The sequence below is a fragment of the Sardina pilchardus genome, chromosome 12 (assembly GCF_963854185.1).
Source record: "Sardina pilchardus chromosome 12, fSarPil1.1, whole genome shotgun sequence".
In the NCBI taxonomy this organism is placed as follows: domain Eukaryota; kingdom Metazoa; phylum Chordata; class Actinopteri; order Clupeiformes; family Clupeidae; genus Sardina; species Sardina pilchardus.
This window is the reverse complement of record NC_085005.1, coordinates 14,165,342-14,189,321: the sequence shown is the minus strand read 5'-3', so window position 1 is coordinate 14,189,321 and position 23,980 is coordinate 14,165,342. Positions and strand designations below refer to the sequence as shown.

At 46.1% G+C, this 23,980-nt stretch overlaps 1 protein-coding gene across 2 annotated transcripts in view; it reads right to left on the bottom strand.

The window, feature by feature from the left end:
* Positions 1–1,477: 1,477 nt before the first annotated feature.
* The window catches only part of sesn1 (sestrin 1), an 80,396-nt gene continuing 57,893 nt past the window's right edge, over positions 1,478–23,980 (bottom strand). The window contains exons 1-10 of one of the 2 annotated variants that reach the window (XM_062551624.1): positions 10,550–10,812; positions 9,430–9,495; positions 8,878–9,078; positions 8,083–8,265; positions 5,938–6,168; positions 5,293–5,437; positions 4,846–4,958; positions 4,362–4,552; positions 3,972–4,116; positions 1,478–3,726 (exon numbers count right to left, since the gene is read on the bottom strand). In XM_062551624.1, the coding sequence (XP_062407608.1) occupies positions 3,640–3,726; positions 3,972–4,116; positions 4,362–4,552; positions 4,846–4,958; positions 5,293–5,437; positions 5,938–6,168; positions 8,083–8,265; positions 8,878–9,078; positions 9,430–9,495; positions 10,550–10,651 (1,464 nt within the window). In that variant the 5' untranslated portion in view covers positions 10,652–10,812 and the 3' untranslated portion in view covers positions 1,478–3,639. Of the gene's footprint in view, positions 3,727–3,971; positions 4,117–4,361; positions 4,553–4,845; positions 4,959–5,292; positions 5,438–5,937; positions 6,169–8,082; positions 8,266–8,877; positions 9,079–9,429; positions 9,496–10,549; positions 10,813–23,980 lie in introns of those variants that run through there. The other variant, XM_062551623.1, reaches the window with a different exon arrangement.

The window sequence follows — 23,980 nt, the reverse complement described above, 5'->3', positions numbered from 1 at the left end:
GGGAGCAGTGAGTGGTTAGGTGCCTTGCACAAGGCCAAGCCCTAACCAGTAGGCCACGGCTGCCCCAGTGTATCTGATCTGACATTCACACACACCCACACAACACTGCACTTTCAAACTTATCAAAGACCATCAACATTTTTTAAGCATGAGATAAAGTCAAGGATATTATACATGTATATGTCCCTTGTCTCTGCAGAGCTGCACCGCATAGGCTTTTAATATATTTTGTCATATATTTTGTCGTATCACGAACATATCCATCATATGATCTGATAACGTTTGAATCAGTTGACCACTAATGCGCTCAATGCAAAACACATTTGACAAAACAGGTTTTCCTAGGATATGGTGCATGCTTGGGTTTTCTTTCTAGAAATAGTGTTCAAGTGGGTTGAGGACGCTTTCCTCTCCACATTGTGAGGTACACTACAGTTTTTTCCTAACGGCTTACACACAAACTCTTTGCACATCACACCATTTTTGAAACATGTCGCTCGAACACCATAACCCCCATAAAAAAATCAGCGAAACCATACACTAACTCTCAGCCTTTGATTCAGTTTTCAATTTCTTTTTGAATTAGTCAAGTCAGTTTCTTTTTGTTCGTCAGTCTCTTTTTGCTAAACAGTCGTCTCTTCCTCATCCTCTTGCCCTCAGTGCTACACATTGCCTTCAATCTCAGTTGTTGACCAGGAAGGGCTTACCTGTCGCCTAGTGTTTAGGACTGATTGCTGAGTTTACAGTATACTTTAGTGTCTTTGCACCCGGTCGTTGTGATTGATCAATTGGTTCATGGGTGTATGTTTTGGAAGGTAGTGCCTTACAAAAATGCAAAGAGGAGACACTATCTGAGATGTCTGTGTCTGAAGTAGAGACAATTGTTTAGTGTTTTGAAAATCAATGTGTGTAGTGTTTCGCAAAAAGTGCGAGGCTGAGAATGTGCTTAGAGTATACTGTGCAAATCTGGGCCGATGTTTTGCTACTTGAGTGTACAGTAAGACTGTGAAATGCTTCTGATTTTAGTGTTTAAGCAATTGGAAACAAATGTAATTGCCATATTGGTGAGTGGAGTGTTTGTCATGATTGGCTGGTGATTAATATGGAACCAATGAGGAAGTGCTCAAGTCACTGCAGAACTGAAACTGATGAGCAATTGGCAAAAGTGCTGATGCTGTTTAGATGGCCAAACCAGGACACTTCGGTAACACAGTGGGAACAAGTTTTAAAGGGCAAAGTGCAAGAGTCAGGCAATGAGCAAGATGCCTTCTCTCGTGCAAAAAAGCTTTTGTGCAGTTTATGGAAGCATTGAACTGACCCTCACCCTATATGGTCGGTTTTGGTGTCAGAAGGAAATAGTTTCAGCTGTTTTGTTAGTAAGTTCTGTTTTGTTTCACTAGTTACTGTATCTCCTGCCACCTGGATGTTTCTCTATGTTTCAAAATGAAATCAGGAATAAATCACACAAACACAGCAGTTCAAAGCTCTTGTTTATTTTATTTTTTTATTATTTTATAAAACTGTCAGTAACTGACGTCAGTCTCAGAAGTTTGGTAAAAAAAAAAAGAAAAAGAAAATCTGCGCTTCTTTTGCAGCCTTCTTTGCAAAAACAAAAACACACAAAAAAAAGAAAAGAAAAATAAAAAAAGTACCATCCCCCTCTCCGCTCTCCTCCATCTTGTCTTTCCTCACACAGAATCCAACAGAATGCAGTACTACACTGTTTTTAGTAAACACAAACAACAACAGTGGAGATGCCACCACAGCTTCATAAAAAACAAAAATAAAAAAAAAAGCCTGCTTAGTTACACTGGTTACGTTTTGGAAATAAAAAAAAACAACAACAAAAAAACACAAGCTTCGTTAACCTCTGACCTCATTGACAGAGTGACAGACAGCGTCCGAGCATGTCTGCTTTTGCACATGAACAGACAAAAATTGCCTGTGTGATCAGCTCAGTGAAGAGCACTTAGAAACTTAAGAAAAACAAACAAAACAAAAAATAACAGGAGGTATTTTATATCTTGCTTATACTGACAACCCCAGACTGGACTCAATTTGAAGTCGTGGTCTGGGGGGGCTGGGGAGGGTGACCATATGCAATGAATGGGATGCGTACAAAAGGAAGACAGGCCAATGGTCAAACGACAGGAAGCGCATCATCATCATCATCTCGGCAGGAAGACCTTTTCGTCGCTTTTCTTGAAAGATGATTTTTTTTTTTTTTTTAAATGTAAAATGGTCACCACACCACACTGCTACTGTAAGCCAAAGCATTATCGCTTCTCTAGAAAAGTGCCTTTGATTTTTTTTTTCCAACGTTTGAAATTTCCAACAACAATAACAAAAAAGCTAGCTTCTGTTTTTGACATGTTTTTCTCTTTTCCTGTTTTTTTTTTGCATATGTTTTTTATATATATATATTTTTTTTTTTCCTGAAAACACTTTGGAAATGTCACAACGCTGAAACAAAGTGGTGTTTTTTTTTACAGTAAACCTTTTAAACAGGGCTCAGGCAGCGATTTCTGATTCTCTCTCTCTCTCTCTTCAGTCATTCAGCACATCCAAACACCCACCCACCCATCCACAGGCACACACACACACATTCACGTTCTTTATGGGTTAGCTTATACACATACAGGTGATTGGGGGCGGGTGGGTATTCATCTCGAAATGAGTGACTAGGTCAGGGATGGGGCAGTAGGGTGTGATTAAGGGAGGGAGGGAAGGGCTTTGACAGGGGTATGTGGGTGTTTATCAGGGTATGAGGGGTCGAGGGGAGGGGTTATATGAGTTGAGCAGCACCAACAGACATCCCTTAAGCCTCAGGTTTATCTGTGGTTCAGGCACACCGTTAAAACAACAACAACAACAAAAAGTAATACTCCAGCCTCAAGCCGCCTCCCAAATCACATGAAAAACACACGCACGCACGCACAATATGACAACAACCTTAATACAAAAATAATTAATCATAATGATAATGCTGGAACCAGAGAAGTCTGTAATAAAATGCTTGTGCACTTCGAGTGCACAGGAAGGAGCTTGGGGGGGTGGAGGGGTGTGGGGGTGGTAGATGCGCCAGGGGTACTTTTTCTACCCCGACCCCTACAAGGTTTTTTTTTTTTTTTCCTCATGTTGATGGACAGCGACTCCTCCACACTAAACTGGAGGTGTCGCTCCTCCATGAAATCATCTCAAGTCAGTCCGCTGTCGTCGTCCTCAACAACAGAAGACGTTGATAAGAGGAAGGGGAGATGGTGTTTCAGGCGCCCTCCAGTGGCCAGGCTTTGGCACTGCACACCATGCTGGACAGCTAGACAATCCAATCAGCGATGGGCTCAAGCAAACACGCGCTCCTTGCTATGGATGAAGTTTTTTTTTCCTTCTTCTTCTTCGAGTTCATTCATTCATTTTCCTTTCCTGTCCAGTTCGTTTCATCGTCCATCACGAAATTGATGGAGGTGCCTTGTCTCCAGCGGATCACTTCGTTCTCTTGACATTCTCTCGCTCTTCAAATTTTACGTTTTTTTTTTGTTGTCGTTTTGATTTTTCCTTTTAATTGTATAAGTGTCCCAACAATAGCAACAATGATGAAAGTAAAAATAGGAAGAGGAAAATGACCCAAAAAAAAGCACTTCATGTCATATAGCGGGTGATTGCTCTCAGAGCATACAGCAGCTCTGCTTGCATGCGCGCTTCCATAAGAAGCAAATTTACATGTACCTGTGAAGGAGAAAGAGGGAGAAAGAGAAAAGAGAGAGAGAGAGAGAGGTGGAGAGAGAGAGAGATGGATGGACAGTTATTAACATGCTTTCAAGACGATCATCCTTCATTTAATCCAACACAGCTAAGGTCTATTGGAAGAATTCTCCTATTCTGCTCAATGTGGCAATTTTTTTTTATTGTCTCTCTCTTTTTGTGTGTGTGTGTGTGTGTGTGTGTGTGTGTGTGTGTGATGTTAGGCTTACTTTTTCAGAGTGCTGGAACTGCCTCCAGAAACTCTCGTACATTCTCTTTGTAGTCTTTTCGGGACAACAGACCATGGTCTTGATGTAGACCTTGAAGCTTCGGTCCAGAAGCTCATTGATCTCCCCGTAGTCATAGTCATCATATCTGAAGAGGAAAAGTGAGGTGTCAGCACCACAACCCATGCATTGGTAACACTCAAACAATGCATTACATATACACATACACATACATCAAAGCTAAAACAGCACCTGTAAAAGCTCAACAAACTAAGATAATTAAGTGGATAATTACTGTAATTAAAAATAACCTAAAAAACATCTTTTCGAGTTTTTAAATCTTTTCAAGTTTATTAGCGTTAAACGGGCATGTTAAACTCGTGAGGTACTGACCGGATTCCGAACATGCAGTGGATGTAGTTCCATATGGCTCTCCTGAGCATGGAGGTGTCCACGCCCTGGTGCATCGCCATGGTGTTGTAGGTCAGGTTGTAGGCCATCTGGAACTTCTCGTCCAGCAGCTGACCCACGTCCGGGTACAGCCGGTTCACCAGGGAGTAGCCGTGGTCCTCCCAGCTGTAGTCCTGCCGAGAACAGAGGGGTTCACGGTCAGCCAACTCAGCAGGGGTATCATAGTGCCTGATGGCATTCTGTGTGTGTGTGTGTGTGTGTGTGTGTGTGTCAATGGATGTGAAAAGTATGTGCACATATAAGTGGCAACATATTGGTGTATGTGTACAAGTACATGTGGGTATGTATATTGTGCATCGAATGACTGTCAATCTGAAATAAATAAGCTCATAAAGTTGAAGTATAAGTGCCAACATATATGTGTGTGTGTGTGTGTGTGTGTGTGTGTGTGTGTGTGTGTGTTTACCTGCACTCTGAAGGTGGGGACGTGCTCTCCTCTCCTGGAGAAGTCCTTGTAGCCGTAGCTTGGATCTTCAAAGTGGCGTGACACATCTCTGGAGGGTACATTCTCCTCGTCCTCTGCACAGTCAACAACACACACACCCACCCTCAGTACAACTCGGAACACACGAGAGCCGCCTACAGCCTGCCATTTAAATATTAACTTTCTGGGTTACAGTTCAACCATGTCGACACAATTACAGGAGCCGTTGGCTAAACTATGAAGATCTACAGTCGTGAAGAAATTCAGAAAAATGAAACATTTCTCAAGGTCAAGTCTGTCATTTCACAACTGAATGAATGGCTTGAGCACCGCTCGGATTGGAATTCTAGCAATGGAATGGACCGGAATGTTGTTGTGAATGGACGGAATGGAATGTCTAGAGTGCGGGTGCTGGTGGTGTTGCGTTACCTGCAGTGGCCACCAGCATGCTCTCGGTCTTCTCCCTCTCGAAGCGCATGACCATCTCCTCCTGGCTGGCCTCCTCCTCGTCGCGACACTCCTGCAGCTGCTTCATGCGCTCCATCAGCACCTCCACCTCTCCACCCTCCATCGTCTACACACACACACACACACAGACAGAGCTTACATGTTAGTCAACAAACACACTTGTGTGTCAGCAAACCAGCACACAGAGGACCCTGCTTTGCATGTTAGCCTACGACATTTTTAATAAACGATCCCCATCAACAGTCATCAGTTACATGCATGTAAGCAGAGATGACCACTACTATTAGATGTGGACACAGAGGAAGTGGTTGGACAGGGAGGTGAGTGGGGCTACTGAGGTGGCCATGGCGAAACTTAAATGTGTCTAAGTCTAAGCCTTCTACAGCGTTTGCACAGAGCGCCATTCATTTGTTATGTGCCGTTAAGTTTCTCAGTTCCCACATAATGGCTGCACATCAAACGCCCACACACACACACACACACACACATCCATTCCTCCCACTCACTTAGACACACACACACACACTCACACACACAGGGTGGTGTTACATGCAAATTTACTTATGCACATATGAACACACACACACACAGTCATTTCCCACTCACCTGGTGGTTACGATCCCCGTCCTCCGCGACGCCGTTGCCGTTGGCGATGTCGCAGACGCAGTAGCCGCTGAGCGAGGGCGGCCGGAAGGTGTGCCCGCCGTCCGTGTGGATCTCGGGGCTGATGCCGCAGCCGAAGGTGAAGCTGGCCAGCGAGTGGTAGTGGGTCAGCAGCACCACGGCGTGGATCAGCTCCGCCAGCGACCAGCTGTGCTCCTCCGCCTTCAGCAGGTTCTACCGGGGGACAGCAGAACAGCAGAACACGGAACCGTGAGCCAAACAAAATCCGCCAGCATTTCAGAATCATCTTGCCTCAGTGAACTGCTCCTAAGGTTCAGTGATATCAATAAACTTAATAATCAATAAATAATTAATAATAATGCCTGTCAATTTCACAGGTTTTGCAGAGAGCAAAACGAAGTTAAGCAAAGCAGTCCATTAATGAATCAGTAAACTGCCTCCAGATACAGTCAGTGATGTCAAAACAACGACAACAACAATTAGTGTTCTGGCAAATCAAAGCCTCCAGTCCCTCAATCAGCGCATCAGTGAACAGCTTCCTCCTGGTGCCAAATATCGTCATCCATCAACCTCCATCGTCTACCAACAGCTAAGAGTGTCTGACTTGAGTCATGCACTTGGTGGGGCTCCAATCAATGAGCCAATAACATCAGTAGATGAGCACAGCTCCATGCCACCTGCTGAAGTGGAGCACCGGCCTCTACCTCTCAATCAATCAATACATCAGCAAGTGAGTGGCTCCTGGACCCAAATCAATGCCGTCACTCAGAGTCGATCAATAACACACTAATATCTGCCAAGCAGTGTTCTTCTTGGCCCTCGACATAGGTTGTGTGGGAGCAAAGCGAGAGGCTTTCATTGAGTCTCCCCCACTCACTTAATCGTTCCAACAATATGTCACTTAACAGCTTCTGGAGCCAGAGGAAGTCGGTGGCAACGTTTCCAGTCACCCCATATTCAGCTTATGCTGAATACAGCAGTGACCTGCAGTAGAAGTAAATGCCTGCGTCATGACGTCTCCACGGTCTCTAGCCACAAATTTTATTCATGACCACAAAATAAGTGAGTTTGGTCATAAATCAAAATCGATTGTTTGCAAAGTGTCAGGGCATCAAAGCAAGCTACCAAAAGGCATATGCTAGGGCTGTTATTCCGGTTTTTAGTATTCCGAATATGACCTTATTCGGGTTATGGCATCTGGAATAAGGTGTTGACATGACTCATGCACAATATGAATATTGTCATTATTACGAACAAAACCGGAATATGGTCTGCATGGCAACATGGCCAATTTTCCATGAATCCATCATTAACTGGGTTTCCGTTCAGCTCATTCTCAATAAAGCGTTTTCACAAAAATCCACTTGCGTGTTTGTCCAACAACCAGACTGAATCCAAAAATAAATTAGCACGTCAATGTGCCACTTCTAAACAACGAATGACGGCGACAAGTACTTGAGCCTGGTACGTAAGCTGCTGTGTACGCGGCACTATTTTGCATGCCTCCCAAACAGCTCAAGCATGCCGTCTGTGGGAGTGGAAAAAAAAAGAAACGGCATGTGAAAAGGTTAGCTTCCTCTTTAAAGCCACATGTTGGTTGGCTGTTTCCATGGCAGGGTATTTAAACCTCTTGTTTGACCCAGAGCATGGACAGCTGTGGCCAAGTTGTGGCCGGGCAGCTCTTTAAAGAAAAAGAAAAAAAAAGGTAAAAAAAAAAAAAGCAAGCAAAAGAGAGATGTTGTTAAAGGGAGGTGAGGTCATCGCAGTTGCATAAGAACGAAAGGGTGCGGCACCGTGAGACCCCATGAATGGGCATCAGTGAGAGTGAATGATTGAGTCAGAAAGAGAGAGAGAGAGAGAGAGAGAGAGAGAGAGAGAGAGAGAGAGAGGGAGAGAGAGAGAGAGAGAGAGAGAGAGAGAGATGACTAGAGATTGTGGGGGGGGGGGAGACAGCGAGCCTGCATGAAAGAGAACGCAAGCTTAATAGAGAAAGATGATCGACTGTGGGGAAAAAAATGAGAGAAAGCACTGCGAGTGAGAGAGACACAGCGAACGAGAGAGAAAGAGGGAGAGTATGGCGAGTCAGACGAGAGGTGTCTGTGCGCTGTGCGTGTGCGGTGCTCCTACCTCGATGTGTTCTTTGGTGAGCAGCCAGGGCCGGTGGGCCAGGATCTTGTTGAGCTCGCCCAGCATCTGGAGCTTGCGCGGGGCCATGTCCAGCCCCTTCAGCCACTTCTGCTCGCCGCCCACCTGCAGGAAGTCGTTCACGTGCAGGTTCACCAGGTACGAGCACTGATGCCGCGCCGCCGCCTGGGTACGGAGAGAGGGAGAGAGGGAGAGAGGGAGAGAGAGAGAGAGAGAGAGAGGGAGAGAGGGAGAGAGGGATACATTAGGAGAGGTGGCATGTGGAGACTGAGAGTGTCTCTGAATGACTCACATGAATGTGTGGTTTGCGGACTTTGCGCAGTTGAGAGTGTGGTTTGTGTGTTTGTTTCAGGTTTAAATCTGTGTGTGTGTGTGTGTGTGTGTGTGTGTGTGTGTGTGTGTGTGTGTGTGTGTGTGTGTGTGTGCGTTTTGACTGCTGTGCATGATAGTGCAATAATGTGGTTGCAGACTCAAAGATAACGCTCAGCATGACTGTGTGTGTTTCTGTCCTTCACCATGATACTGATCTCATCATCGTAGTGTACAGAGTTGACATTGTATGTGTGTGTGTGTGTGTGTGCATGCACTCTCACTGCGTCTCTGTGTGTGTATGTGTGTGTAACAAATGTACTACTAAATGGTGTGTGTGTGTGTGTGTGTGTGTGTGTGTGTGCATGCACTCTCACTGCATCTCTGTGTGTATGTGTGTGTAACAAATGCACTACTAAATGGTGTGTGTGTGTGTGTGTGTGTGTGTGTGTGTGTGTCCTTACTCACCATGATGCCGATGTAGTGGCGGTAGGGCAGTGAGAGTGGACCGTCCATCTGGAGCAGGTAGTGCTGCGTCCGCAGGAAGCTCTCCAGGTACTGCGGGTGGAAACCCATCACCAGGGAGATGTTGTCTAGACGCCCGAGCGTGGCAAACGCGTCCTCAAATATAGACTCCATCCTCTCGTCCACTTTGCTGACCTGGAGTATCTAGGGCAACGGAAAAGGGGGCACGGAGAGAGAGAAGCGTCTTAATGTGGAAACTGGAACATCCCTCACCCACTCAGCACAATGCGTGCGCTGCAAAATCCTCAGAGAAAAGCTGCTTTATGCTACACAACAGAATGAGGGGAAATCACCCCCCCCCCCCCCCCACCCCTCCCTCAAGTTCAACAAAAACGACTTGTCACTAATGTCATTTGGCACTTTCAAATCACCACCTTGCTTGGACTTAGTGGATGGGTTAAAGGTAGAGGTTGAGGCAAGTCAACACAAAGTGAAGGCAGAATGGCTGTTTGTGTGTATATGTGTTTGTGTTACCGTTGGTGTCTCAGGACTCACCTCCTTCTCTGGGATAAATCTGCTTGGTCCGTTCCCCAGCGGTCTTGGAATCCTCACGCCCATGTCCTGCAACGCACAGAAGTAGGCTATGTTTATTTTAAAAGGCCACGAAACAATAATAATAATAATAATACATTAAAAAAAACGTCACCATATCACTGCGGAACACAACAATAAATTATCATTTTATTGTACTTGACATCTGGTACAACAAAGAAAAAAAATATAATTTCATCCCTTCCACTTCATTTAATATCATTCGGGGGAATTATCATATCAGCGTTGGGAAATGACTTCTAGAGACATCTGTCTGTCTACGCAGATTGCTACATTAATCTGCTGTGAAACTTAAAACCTAGCCAGACCAACAGTTGTCCATTACACAATAAGCGCCGTCCAAGCGCACAAAAGAAAGTGACCATAATTTAATAGCGCTTGTTTTCCACATAGGTCCTCTGCCGCTATCTGCTATCGCCATTCCACAGGCTCAGGCTGCTGCAACACGGCAAGAAGTAACGTCAGGCAATCGTCAGTGACATTACATCATACACATAAAAATAAACTCTGGTGTCGTTATACCAGTCACGGCAAAATATTTGGATTGAAGACAAACACGGAAATAGGGAATAAACGTGTAAATTCTGAGATTGACACTCTTCTCTCCAAAAAGAATCGGATCACTTGTGCTCAACAGCGCCTCTTGCTCTGCGCTTAAGCCCCTTCTTCGACAACGGGCTTCGAATGAATGACCCGTCGCTACATGACAAATCACAAGAAACATACGCCAGAACCGTATAGTTTGTTTCACAAAACATACACCTGATTTAACGCCACACACACGGGCTGTCAAAGTCAGTGTAATAAAAAGCAGACGGAAACGCACAGTGAGAAAAGAGGTAAGTGCTCCAAATGCGTAAACAACGTAGCACAAAGGAAAGAAATCCACTGCAGCAGAAGCGAGCAAGCAAGTAGGCTATCCTTTTCCACCGCGGACTTGAGCTCAACGACTCAAACATGGCTTTAAACTCTTCAAGTATCCATTGACAATATAAAACATGCATCCGTTTTCAGATATATAGCTGTCATAAAACACTTTCCATTTATAACCATTTTGTCTTACCTTTTTGCTGAGCCGTTCACAGTGTGTGCAAATTTTGAATAAGTCTGTCACTGTTAACGAATTGTTTTCTATATTTTCTGTTGCTGCCGTTGCATGTCTCATTGTATTTTCTTCCGAAGGAGTCTCCGTTATTGTGCCGAATAAGTTCTTTTTCTTGGGGACTGTTTAAGTCGCTATAAGTTCCCCTGCCCAGCTTTGTTCCTTCGGGCAGTGCAGACAACAATGTAGACTAGTCAGATGTGGAAAGGTCTACAGCAGAAGAACGTTCCTCCTTTCCTTTTCTACTGGCTATATTAGGGAGGCCCTGCCTGCTTGACGCGCAAGCCCGCCAATCGGAAACCGAAAACAACAAGCCTCTGTCCAATCGCGCACATCAAGAGGCGGGCTATGAGGCATAGCCCACTCTTCTGACTGGAAACGTGAGTGTGAGGAGATATGCGATATTATCGAACTTATTAGTGCTATTGTCCATTAATGTCAGTGATAAGTGATCACTAAGAGAGGTGTGTCCGTTAATAGAGCTGTCCCTGCGAACATGGAAACAGTCCCCAATCTATTTAATCTGACAATAAAGATTTCTTTGTTACCATATCCTTCATTTTCATGGATGTGGGTTCATTTTCAACAATTATTTGATATCGTATGTATCTAATCTAAAGACCTGACGTTTTGTTCCAAGGAAAACATAAATACGAGATCTCTTTCATATTATGCCGAAGAAACAAATATTACTTATAAGACCCCTAGAATGACAGGGAGGCGTTTGTGACTTTGAACCGGCGACGGGAGGCTTGCTTTGTGTGATCAGTGCGTCCTTTCCTTCAAGGCAAGAGAGCAGAGAGGCAGTAAACAACAGCGCTATGCGGAGAGGGAGGTGAACGTCGCTAATCTCAAGACGACGACACCAGTATATACCTGCCGAACAATGCAGAACGCAAACGGCCATAAGATGTGACGGCAGCAGAGCAAAATCACACGGCAAGCTGAGTGGGGGTGGGAAAAGATAGGGTTTCACATTTGGCAGCCTATCTAACACCACACTGGCACCAGAAACCTAAAAGCGGATTTGGAGAGCCTGCTTGTCCCATAAGTGTTGCCCGGTGCCCTGACAGGATTGCACGGTCACTGCCTCTGCTTTGCCCTGACATGCCCAAGGTGTCACTGGCTAACTTTCACCACAGGTGCTGCTAATGCCATGCCTACCTGTAGTAAGGTAACACAACCCCACTTTCCCCCAAGGTTTGTGATCTGCATGGTCATGTAAGGCAAACCAAAAAAGGACACACAAAAGGTATATCTCTTCATGTGCAGGCAAAACTTTCCCATTTTAATATATGTTTTCCTATTCCCATTTAAGACAATGGGAAAGGGTCAGGGAACTCTATCAGAAGGCTACTCTGCCCCAGCATATTACCTCAGGTTCAGAGCAGAGAGGAGAGGAGAGAACGGGAACAATGACAAGGGAGGTGGGCCATGGTGTGTCTCAGCAAATGACATAGCCTACAATAACCCTCTCACGTTCCAGCACAACAGCCTTGCCATCTATTTTGCTTCCTCTAATAATAAATCTGCGAGGGGGAAAGTGTGTGTGTGTGTATGTGTGTGTGTGTGTGTGTGTGTGTGTGTGTGTGTGTGTGTGTGTGACAGAGAAAGACAGTGTGTTTGAGAGAGAGAGAGAGAGAGTGTGAGAGTGTGTGTGTGAGGGTGAGCGAGATTGTGTGGTGATGGTGGTCATGTTGTTTTGAGACTGCCGTTAGATAGATAGGGGGGGTGAAAAAACAGAAACCTGACAAACAAGTTATATTGGGTCTAAATGAGCAGGCGAGGGAGTGCGCGGCGCGGGTGACTGAAGGGCCGGGTGAGTGAGTGAGTGGGCGAGCGAGCGAGTGAGGGAGGGAGCGAATGATCGGGTGGCGTGAGGGATGGCCTGTGGTTTGGGCTCGCTGTTTAAAAGGGGACACACACACACACACACACACTCACAGATTTTGGCATGGTTACTACTGGCAGCCTACAGACAGAGTCGCTATTCAGCAGGTTCATTGTGTGTGTGCGTGTGTATGTGTGTGTGTGTGTGTCCACCACCCTCCCCGAGGGGTGTTACGATGGTGTGTGTGTGTGTGTGTGTGTGGGGGGGGGGGGGACGTTACGGGTAAACACAACCGGGACCACAGTCAGCACTCTCCCAGGGACTGGGTCGCCCCTCTGAGCCCGGTGGCTCAGCAAAGCCGGAGAAGAGACTGGTCAGCGTTTGCCTTGCGACCCTAGCGCCACTACAGCACTGCGGCCCCAACACACACACACACACACACACACACACACACACACACACACACTTACCCCTCACTGGAGACAAAAATGATTGTGAGAGAGCCCAAACTTGAGGGCTTTACTGTACTGAGGGAGAGGCTCAGGCCCAAGGGCCAACGGGGCTGTGTGTGTGTGTGTGTGTGTGTGTGTGTGTCTGACCCATCCAGCCACCTCAGCTCAGAGTCTCAGCACAGAACACTCACAACACTCTTGCTTCACATGGAGAGGTACTCCGTCATAAGGCCTTGGGCTGCAGAACCAATGGATGATATTTGATTTTGGGTTTGCATGCACCAAACGGCTATATGTGCTATGTGTTTGAATCCTATCTGGCCGATCATTCTATGTGTCTTGGTCAGGACCGCACGTCCGCATCGCACTGCTTCGCCACAGGGGTGCCTCAAGGCTCAGTGCTGGGGCCCCTAAGGCCTCTACTAAAGACTCTCTAAGGTCGCACTGTTGGTCTTCCCTGCCAAAGAAACCATACACAACAAACATTTTAACCCTTACTCCAACCAAGGTTGCAAGAAACTTGGGGCGTCATCATTGATGACCAGCTGACCTTTTTTATGACCATGTAGTCTCTATTGTCCTGACGCTTCACACTATTCAATGTAAGAAAAATAAGGTCACGCTTAACCTAGTACAACACCCAGCTCTTGGTACAGACCATGGTTGTCTCTCGCTTTGACTACTGTAACACGCTCCTATAGAGGGTCCAAGATGCGTCAGCACTTCTAGCTTTCAATCAGTAGCATTCAAAAAGTAGTATTGCTGTAGTAGAACTCAATCACCTAAGGTCTCCTGTGCATCATAGCTTCAATGTTATTCCTCATCTTGTAAGTCAGCTAAATGAATACATGTCAAATGTAAATTGTGTTTGGAAGCAGTGAGTATCTAATGTGCTCAGAATCAGGCAGATCAAACACCTGTTTGCTAATACACAACCCCACAAGCCAAGATCAATTTCACTCCTATGTGAGTAACAAGAACCATTCCTTCACTGAGTCCATATCCTACCACAAGATCCTATGGTTCACCTCCATGGTATATAGATAGATAGATAGATAGATAGATACTTTATTGATCCCCAAGGGGAAATTCAAGAAGTAAAGGTGGTAAATGCTTCAGGGACAGGCCTCATCTTCGATGCAAATCTTCGATGCGAGTCTCTGCATGACTATGGGACGGTGACTGCTTGCAGCGCAACCTCCAGTTAATAGGTCGTAAATGTATCGCGCGATAGCTATGAGGTCATCAGGTACTCAATCCAGATGCAAAAGGGCAATTCTGGGAGACAATCGTTGTCCCGTCTCAAGGTCAATGGCCTCGTCTAAAGGTCAGTGCATAAGGCAAAGACGTGCCATGCACAGACGCTAATGTGAATATAGTAGTCATGTAATCAGTCTAGTTCACCGAGACTTGATGGATAGGGGTAGACGTTTCAGCTGACAGGTTGCAATGTATGGGGAGTTGGCAACTGGACAAATTATGAATAAAACCAGCTTAAGTAAGAATGGCAGACATGCTGAATAGCCACGGCAGAGATTTAGTTCTTTCATAATCCCCTCAGATTATTTTTGCGACTGAAATATTTTGTTCCCTGAAAGATTTAGTTCATATTTGCAATGAGAGTTTTGAAAGGGAGGTGTTTCCCCTCTCCCTACAGTACTGGCTCTGTCTGTCTCGAAAGGTTCTTCATAAAAATCCTCGAAGTCCGGGGCCTAAAAAAATGAGGATTAGTCGGCTAGTGTGTTGCATAAGACACACTGTGGAGGTCTGGAGCCACTACTGGGAATGAAAACACACACACACACACACACACACACACACACACACACACACATACACACACACACACACACACACACACACACACACACACACACACACTCCCATCCTATGTAGAAAATCTCTCTCACACACACGCACACAAGCTCTCACCCCATATAGAGAATGTCTCTCTAATACATACATGCACACACACGCACACACACCCCAGAGAGACAGTCTCTCTCTCTCTCTCTCTCTCTCTCTCGCACACACACACACACATACACACACATATACACACCTCAGTGCAGAGATAATATTTTGTTTTCACTTCAGTGTTGCTTTTGAAACTAGTCAGCAGTTTCCACACTCTCCTCCTATGCAGGCAGCCCCAGGTTAACTGTGACTATAGCTTTTTCTAATTCTATGGGTGTGACGCTCACTTTATAAAGATGCAGAATGTAGTTACCATACTTCATACAGTACATCATCCTCTCTGACAAAAGCACAACTCTGCACACCCAAACTAAAGCTTTACTTTTGTCAGTGAAATTCATGTCCGTTTATTGTGGATTATTATTTCCTTCATATTTATGACCTTGTCTTTCTGGATTTTGAGTGATACGATTTTACACATGACACACACAGACACACAGACACACAGACACACAGACACACACACACACACACACACACACACACACACACACACACCTGCAGCAAAAACCCCACAGGAAACTGTGCTCCTCCCGCAACTCCTCTGCACGAGCAGATGCACTGACCTTATAACCTCTCTGGGTCTGTGAACACACACACACACACACACACACACACACACACACACATTCACTTTTAAGAGGACAGCTAACCTCACATGAACCAAAGATGGGTCAATCCTGCCTCACATTCAGTCTGAAACATAACAGGCACATAGCCTCCAGGAGCACATCTCCTCAAAGGAGACCTAAAGGCAGGGTTTGACTGATTGACCTGGCTGGATGCCTAGGCTACATCCATACATGAGCATCAGAGTGTGAAAGGTCAGAGACGGGTGTTTTTTATTGGCATTTTTACAGTTCTGTTTTTCTTCTCTCCTGCCCGAGGCTGTGGTGGAGTTCGCACCTCACATCGAGACGAAACGTAGAGGAGAGGAGAGGAGAGGAGACGCAGCCCGAGCACCAAGCCGCCCCCACCTCTACGCTTCTGTTTCTCACTGGCTTTAGAGTCGCGGAGGAGAGAAAGAAAGAAAGAGAGAATGAGAGAAAGAGAGATGGAATGAGAGAGAAAAGCGAGAGAATGAGAAAAAGAGAGGCAGAGATGGAATGAGAATAATGAGAGCGAGAGAGAGATAGTGAGAAAAAAAGAGCGAGAGAATTTGAGCGAGAGAGAGAGAGAGAGAGAGAGAGAAACCACAGCTGCTCGGATGTTCAACAAGTGGCTGAAAAGTTTGCCGGTCGGTCGGTCGGTTGGAGAGGAGCGCTGCACAGCGCTGACAAACCAGTTCCAACCTGACCTATCGCTGAGCAGAGGAACCGAGAGGGAGCACAATGACATAAGCCTAGCAACAGCGGCCGGCCAATCACAGCCCAGAACAACACTTTCAGGGGCCAATCTTTTTGCTCCCTCTCCTTCGCTGTGCCCCCCCTCCTCCACCCCTTTCTCTAGTTCCTCTAACAAAAGAGAGAGAGAGAGAGAGAGAGAGAGAGAGGAAAAAAAAACTTTCTCAGTGAGAAGTTGTGTGCAAAAGCATATCCCCCTCTCTCCGCAGAGCAAAGGCATTTGTTTTTGTTGCCGAATGCGTTTCTTTTGCGATCGCCGGCCTGCAAAAAAAAAAAAAAAAACCCCGAAATATCTGTGGAAGTAAAGCGAAAAGGCCTTTCGCGAAGGGGCCCTAGCTTTTAAAACTTTTTAGCCGTTTGTCATGCATCCAAAAGGAAGGAGCACATAAATCCCCCCACTTCTCTGAGGTGAGCCAGAAAGAGTTGCTGCAGTTTCAAATGGCCCCATGATGTCTCTCGCTGGTTGTTTTCCACCATGGGAGCCTTTCAGGGTTATTTCAGTGCAGGGCACGGAGGCTTTGTTGTGTTCAAGCAAGACTGAGAATAAGGGCCCATGACCTGGGTGCCTACATACACACACACACACACACACACACACACACACACACACACACACACACACACACACACACACACACACACACACACACACACACACACACACACACACACACACACACATACATACACACACACACACAAACACACAGAGTATACAGAACATGCAGGACTATATGTGAACAGATCCATATATTCACACCAGTGATCTCTCGTTCAAGTTCAAAGAGCAAAAAACTGCAGACTCAGGCTCTCCTTCTCCCTCTCTCTCTTTCTCGCTCTATGCTCTCCTCCTCCCCCTCTCTCTCTATCTTTTTTCCATCTCTCTCTTTCCCTCTCTCTCCAAACAAGCCTAAGTACTCATCTCTTCATGGCTGACAAACCCCAGCAACAAACCTTTACAATGTTCACTGTGTTCACACAGACTTACACACACACAAACACACACACACACACACACTGCCCACACCATTCCTCTGTGCAGTGACCAACCCATGTGTATCTAAAGTATGCCAATGTTCTGTTTGAACTGTAATCGTAGTTAGAAAACCTTTACAAGTTTCAGTTAAGGCGGTTCCAATGTTCAATACCTGCACAGAGGGGCCCAGACTTAAATCACTGGCGTGTCTCTCCCTTTTCACACACACACACACACACACACACACACACACACACGCTGAGCACTGCTTATTGAACGCTAGACAGATTTGCAGGCATTGGCCCTGGCTGAGGTAGAACAATGTGAGGACATTGAACTAGAGACAGAAAACAAGTTCACTGACCTGGAGAAGGGTGTTCTGAGCCTCAGCTCAAGTAGAACTTGCTCACTCTCTCTCTATCTATTTCTCACTTTCTCTCTTTCTGTTTCTTACTCCATCTCCATGCCTTCCCTCTCTTGCTTTCTTCCTCACACACACACACACACACACACACACACACACACACACACACACACACACACACACACACACACACACACACACACACACACACACACACACACACACACACACATCCTCTCCCTCTATTCTCTCTCTTTCTCATGACCTATGAACTCTTCCTCTCCTGCTTCCTCCTTATCTGTCTCACTCCATTCTGATTCTCTTCACCCTCCGTTCCCACTGTCCACTTTCAGGTCCTCTTTTGCACCCCTTGACCAAAACAAAAAACAAAAACCATCAAGCCATCTCTCTCATCCCTCCACAGACAGCATGAGTCATATCTGAGTGGCTGTATAAGAGACAATGGAGATCTATATGAGGCATATCTGAGATCTTTATGAGGTATATCGGAGATTAATATGAGGTATATCGGAGATTAATATGAGGCATATCGGAGATTAATATGAGGCATATCTGAGATCTCTATGAGGAATATCTGAGATTAATATGAGACATATCTGAGATTATTATGAGACATATCTGAGATTAATATGAGGCATATCTGAGATTAGTATGAGGCATATCTGAGATCTCTATGAGGCACATTTGAGCAGGATCCATCAACTCTTTTTATTTATTTGTTTTCATTAGCATGGGTGTATATTACCTCCTTGACACAGGCATTTGTAAACTATTAGTTGGCCTTTTTAAAGACAATCATGAAAGTAAGAAAATCTCATATGTGGTCTACTTTCTCCCTTTCTCATCCTCTCGTCTGCATGTTTCGTCTTGTCTCGTCTTGTCTCGTCCAGTCTCATGTTGTCTGTCCCCTCCGTGGGTTCTGGGTCAGCCCAGTACTGATTGTGCTTTCCTGAGTCAAGAGTAGGAGAGGAAGGGGCGCAGCCTTTTAGGAACAAAGGCGTCCTCGCACACACACATACACACACACACACACACACACACACACCTCCTGCAAGTCCATAAGGAAGCAGCACACCCATGGTATGATATAGAGAGCCTGCCTGCTTGCACGCATCAACTCTCACACACACACACACATAATCCCTGAGCACGTCCACACACACACACACACACACACACACACCGACACACTTGCTGCACCACTGCATGTCCACATACACACACTGTGGCATCATGCAGGCCTACATGCACGTACATGAAGATGACCAATTGAATGTTTTTAAAGGAACACACTAGTATTCTTGCACTAGTAATATATTTGCACAGTTGGCATTTTGCACTGCCTCCATGGCACGTAAGTCCACCATAGCACCTCACTGCATGACTTGCACTTACGCATACTGTACTGCATCACAGTGTCAGCTCCCGGAATACTGAGGATAGACTTATCATCTCACAATTCGATTTCCACTGTATTTTCATCCATCAATGTTGTGAGTGTTTCTTGTTCTGTGTGTGTGTGTGTGTGTGTGTGTGTGTGTGTGTGTGTGTGGCATATACAACTAGATGCTTATATTTCCCTTTGGGAAAATAAACCACCTACTGTATCTGCCCACAGTACTTATAAACGCACACCGTTGCTGAACATGGTTAAGCATTTGACTAATTCAGCTAGTGCACAGTTTCTGTACACTTTGCATTTCCAAATAAAGAACAAGCCCCTAAAAAGTGGGAAAATATGAACAAAAGTCTCATCTACATGGTCATGACACCCCCACCCCCTCCACACACACACACACACACACACACACACACACACACACACACACACACACACGTCCCTTCCTCCCTCTCTCCGGGTGATTCTCGGTAGTCCAGTGGAAAGGCGGAGGCCTGGCGCTCGGCACGTGAGGAAGCCCGAGTTCCCGGGGAAGTTATTTCAGCAGGCCGGGCTCACACAGCTGTCACAATACCACCACCAGTCACACAGAAATCAACCCAAAACCAGAGTGTGTGTGTGTGTGTGTGTGTGTGTGGGGGGGGGGGGGGGGGGGGGGTTGCAGGGAGGGAGAGAGAGAGAGAGAGACATACAGACAACCATAGAACAAGAGTGAAAGAGAGAGGGGGAGAGATCGAGAGAGAGAGAGAGAGAGAGAGAGAGAGGGAGAGAGAGAGAGAGAGAACAAAGGGTATGAGACTCCAGGACCGAAGGCATTTTTCGCTAGTGGCTATCTTTAGTCCAACATCAAACAGAAAGGCCAAAGAATTAATCAAACAAGTGTGCACACACACACACACACACACACACACACACACACACACACACACACACACACACACACACACACACACACACACACACACACACACACACACACACACACACACACACACACACACACACACACACACACACACACACACACACACACATGTATTCACCTGGACCTTTCTCAGGAATTGAATGATGTTCTACAGTAAAATAATTCCAAAGATAAACTGGTAATCCCCATAGGGTGCACTGCAACCACAGCTCAGTGGAATTTCCCATTTCTCTCAGAAAGGTACACATTGGCATCAACGCTGATGACGGGATGTGTGTATGAGTTCAAAGGGCGCGCACACACACACACACAAACACACACACACACCCACACAAACACACACACCCACACAAACACACACACACACACACCTCTTGGCACTGGATTATTCTGATGCACGTGTTTGTCCACAGATCAATATCAAAAGGTTCAGACTGCCACGTTCAGGATCCTCTGGTACCCTGAAGCAGGTCTCTGGAATCAGACTACTTCACTTTTAATAACAATTTCAGATTGTTTTGGTGCATTGTGGACTTTGTATGCATATACTGTAACCACAAGCAAAAATGTCCAAACTTTTTCCAAGACTTTAACCCAAAAGGTGCAGTTTTCTAGGTCATGGGAAATAACTCCTTGCTTAACACAGGCTTTTCAGATCTGCAGCAGCACCCAGTCTAATCACAGCCTATACTCGCAAAAACTTTGAATGGCTGTCGGGTGAAACTTAATGTTGAATGGCTGTCGGGTGAAACTTAATGTTTCAGCACAGAAAGTACTGAATCATGGAACTGCTGAACATGGACATTCAAAAGTTTAGAGAAGGTCACATCAAGTTCACCTGTAAAAGTTATAGAGGATTTTCAGATTTCACCCGAAAACCAAATATCCCTTTTGTGAGTAGTGTACTTCACGACTCCTCATGTACTTCTCCTGTCCATCCCAAAGGCGTCAGTGAACGAGTGCTCCGCGGGGACGACCTGACCAGAACGTGAGGGTGACTCACGTTAGCGGCTAGTTGCCCTTAGTGGCGGCGGGAACAAAAGGCAGCGGCGGCTCCGAACTCCGCTGACTCGGCCATTTTTGTATTTTTTTTATTTTGCTTGGCGTGTTGGTCCAGCTTATCCCCCCTCCATCTCGCCACGTCCTGCCGCGCATCCCGGGGACAATGATTCGCTCAAAGCCCCCGCGTCGCATTCGCCGCGGCCACAGCGGCAGGCCGGGCCGGGCTGGCCGCGCAAACGGGACTTGGCAGCAGCCCAGGCGAGCGCCGCGCAGAGACACTAGTGCTAGCTACACTAGGCTGAGCTGATAAGTGCTAACAGTGTTAAATGGAGAGAGTAAGAAAAACAAAGAAAGAAGGGATATGGATAGGGACAGGGGGATAGAGAGAGAGAAAAAAGAGAGAGAGAGAGAGAGAGAGAGAGAGAGAGAGAGAGAGAGAGAGAGAGAGAGACATTGGGCCCGAGGTCAGGGTGCGACGATATACAGTAGCAGGAAGCTCCATCAAGGCGGGGACTCTGAAAAGGGCGCGACTTCTCCGGTGAAGTCAAAACGCATAAACCAATATCGTGCCACCAGCGTTAAAAGACAGATAGACAGATCGGAATTGATCAATTAACTTGGGCCTGACTCCCCACTTTGTGTGTCTGCCTTGGCTCTGGCCACAATGCCCCATCATGCACTGGGCCCATGCACTGCTGCCAAAATGCGCCGTCACACTCGCACCCAGAGAGAGGGATGAAGTGAGCAGCGCTGTGGTTAGCGGGATAGCAGTGGCAAATAGTGAGAGAAAGAGAGAGGGAGAGAGAGAGAGAAAGAGATAAAGGGAGATAGTGATAAAGGGAGAGAAACAGAAGGAGAGGGAGAGAGGGCGAGGGCTACCAGACTTAGCGCTGTGGTTAGCAAAGATGCTGGCCGTGGTTAGAGTCCAATTCAACTCTGTGAACCTGAGCCAGTGTACCAGGGTCATTACACAATGGCACGGTAATCTGTCTGGTGAGTCATGTTGAAGGGAGAAAAAATGCACGCACACACTCACACGCACGCACGCACACATGTATACAGATGAGATGTAGTAACACACAATGACACACATGTGCTCGGTATGCACACACACACACAGACACAGAAACAGACACAGACACACAGGTACTGACATGCACACAAAATGGTGTCAGTGAAGTGGTTTAATAGGCCCCATGGTCTCAGCTGTTTAGTGGGTGCATGGCAGCTGCCAGGCTGGGACTCCTGTGTTTGCTAATAGCACAACCAGCTCACTCAGACCCCAGCAACCAGCAGCACTGCACAGCACTTTAGCCCCCCCCCCCCCCCCCCCACACACACACACACACACACACTCTCTATTCCTCCCTCTCTCTCCCTCTATCTTCTCTTTTCTCATTCTCTTTCACTCTTTCACACACCTCTCTCTCCATCTCTCGCCTCTTTCTTTCACTTACCTCACTTTGTCCCTGTGTTTTTCGTGTTCACACTCTTTTTTTTCGCTCCCACCTCTGATTCTGGTTTTCTCTCTCATTCTATCATTCTTTTTTTCACACACTCTTTCTTTTTTCTCTCACTTGTTCACTCTGTTTATCCTCTCTGGCAAGGTGGTATTTGTTCTTGTTTAATTTAATTCAGCTGAGACCTGTTCTGATTAGCCTAATATGTGTGTGAGCGAGATAAAGTTAGGAAGAAGAAGTGTATGTGCGCTTTTGTGTTTGTGCATGTGTGTGTATGTATGTGTGTGCGTGTGTGTGTGTGAGTGAGTGAGTGAGCGTGCACATGTGTGTGTGTGTGTGTGTGTGTGTGTGTGTGTATGCATGCATGTGTGTGTGCGCACATGTGCGTGTGTGTGTGTGTGTGTGACTGATTTCCTGTAGTCTCTTATTCCCCTTGTTAATATCAGGTGATCTGGTGTTGTTGCAGCACTGACCATCAACAGACTCCCCGGTGATCAGGCAGGATAGCAGAACGCTACTAAATAATTTAGTGTTTATAAAATGCCTGTTTGGACAGGCCGCAACTCAAGCCATTCAAATGGCCTAAGCCATTCAATTATCCCACAAAGTCTCTCTCACACACACACACACACACACACACACACACACACACACACACACACAGGGTTTGCAGTCCTGTGCAGACTGAGCAGCAAAATGAGGACAGGAAAACAACACTCATTGCACCATGTTTATATTATCCAGTGTGTGTGTGTGTGTGTGTGTGTGTGTGTGTGTGTGTGTGTGTGTGTGTGTGTGTGTGTGTGTGTGTGTGTGTGTGTGTGTGTGTGTGTGTGTTTGCGAAAGATGTGCTAGAAAAAAGGCCTACATCTGATTTACACTCACACACACACAGATGTAGTTATTTTTGACAGAATAACATCTATATTTGAAAGCAATCTTTCAAAACAGAGTAGATAATGTGTGGCAGCCTGTGTGCTTTGCACAACTGTACTTGAAAGGGCCTTTGTGTGTGTGTGTGTGTGTGTGTGTGTCTCCAAACACAGCCATGTTGATATTTGCAGTAGAGTTAATTAATAACAGGCCCATAAAAAGAGAGAAAAGGAGAGACAGAAAAACACAGAGTGAGAGAGAGATAGAGAGAGAGAGAATAGAAGAAAGAAGAGAGAGAGAGAGAGAATAGAGACAAGGGAGAAAAAAGAGAGGGGAAGTTTCCCTCTGGCAAACACCTTGTTCTAGTCTAGCGGTAGGGGGTGAGATGGCTGATTCAAGATCAATACCCTTATCAGAGAGGCTTCCTGTTTTGGCAGCTAGCCGTTAGCTAATCAATGCCGGAGCCCAAAACAGACCCCCACCCAACCTGACTCCACCCCACCCAAAACAGCTCCAAATAAGCCCCCGCCCCCAGTCTACACTTCCTGTTTGGCCACCGCAGACCTCCATCTTGAGAGGGAAGAGGCCTGGCCTGTGTGGTCGCCGGGCAACAGTCACCATGATTCAGCACAAACATGTCCAGACGTGTCTTGGAAGACCCGAGTTTATGTCGCCCTCATGCCACATCGGACATTCGGAAGTTCCGAAAAATTCAGAGGAAAAATTACTTGAAAGCAAACGTCGGGTAGGATTTTGTAGGATTGTAGGA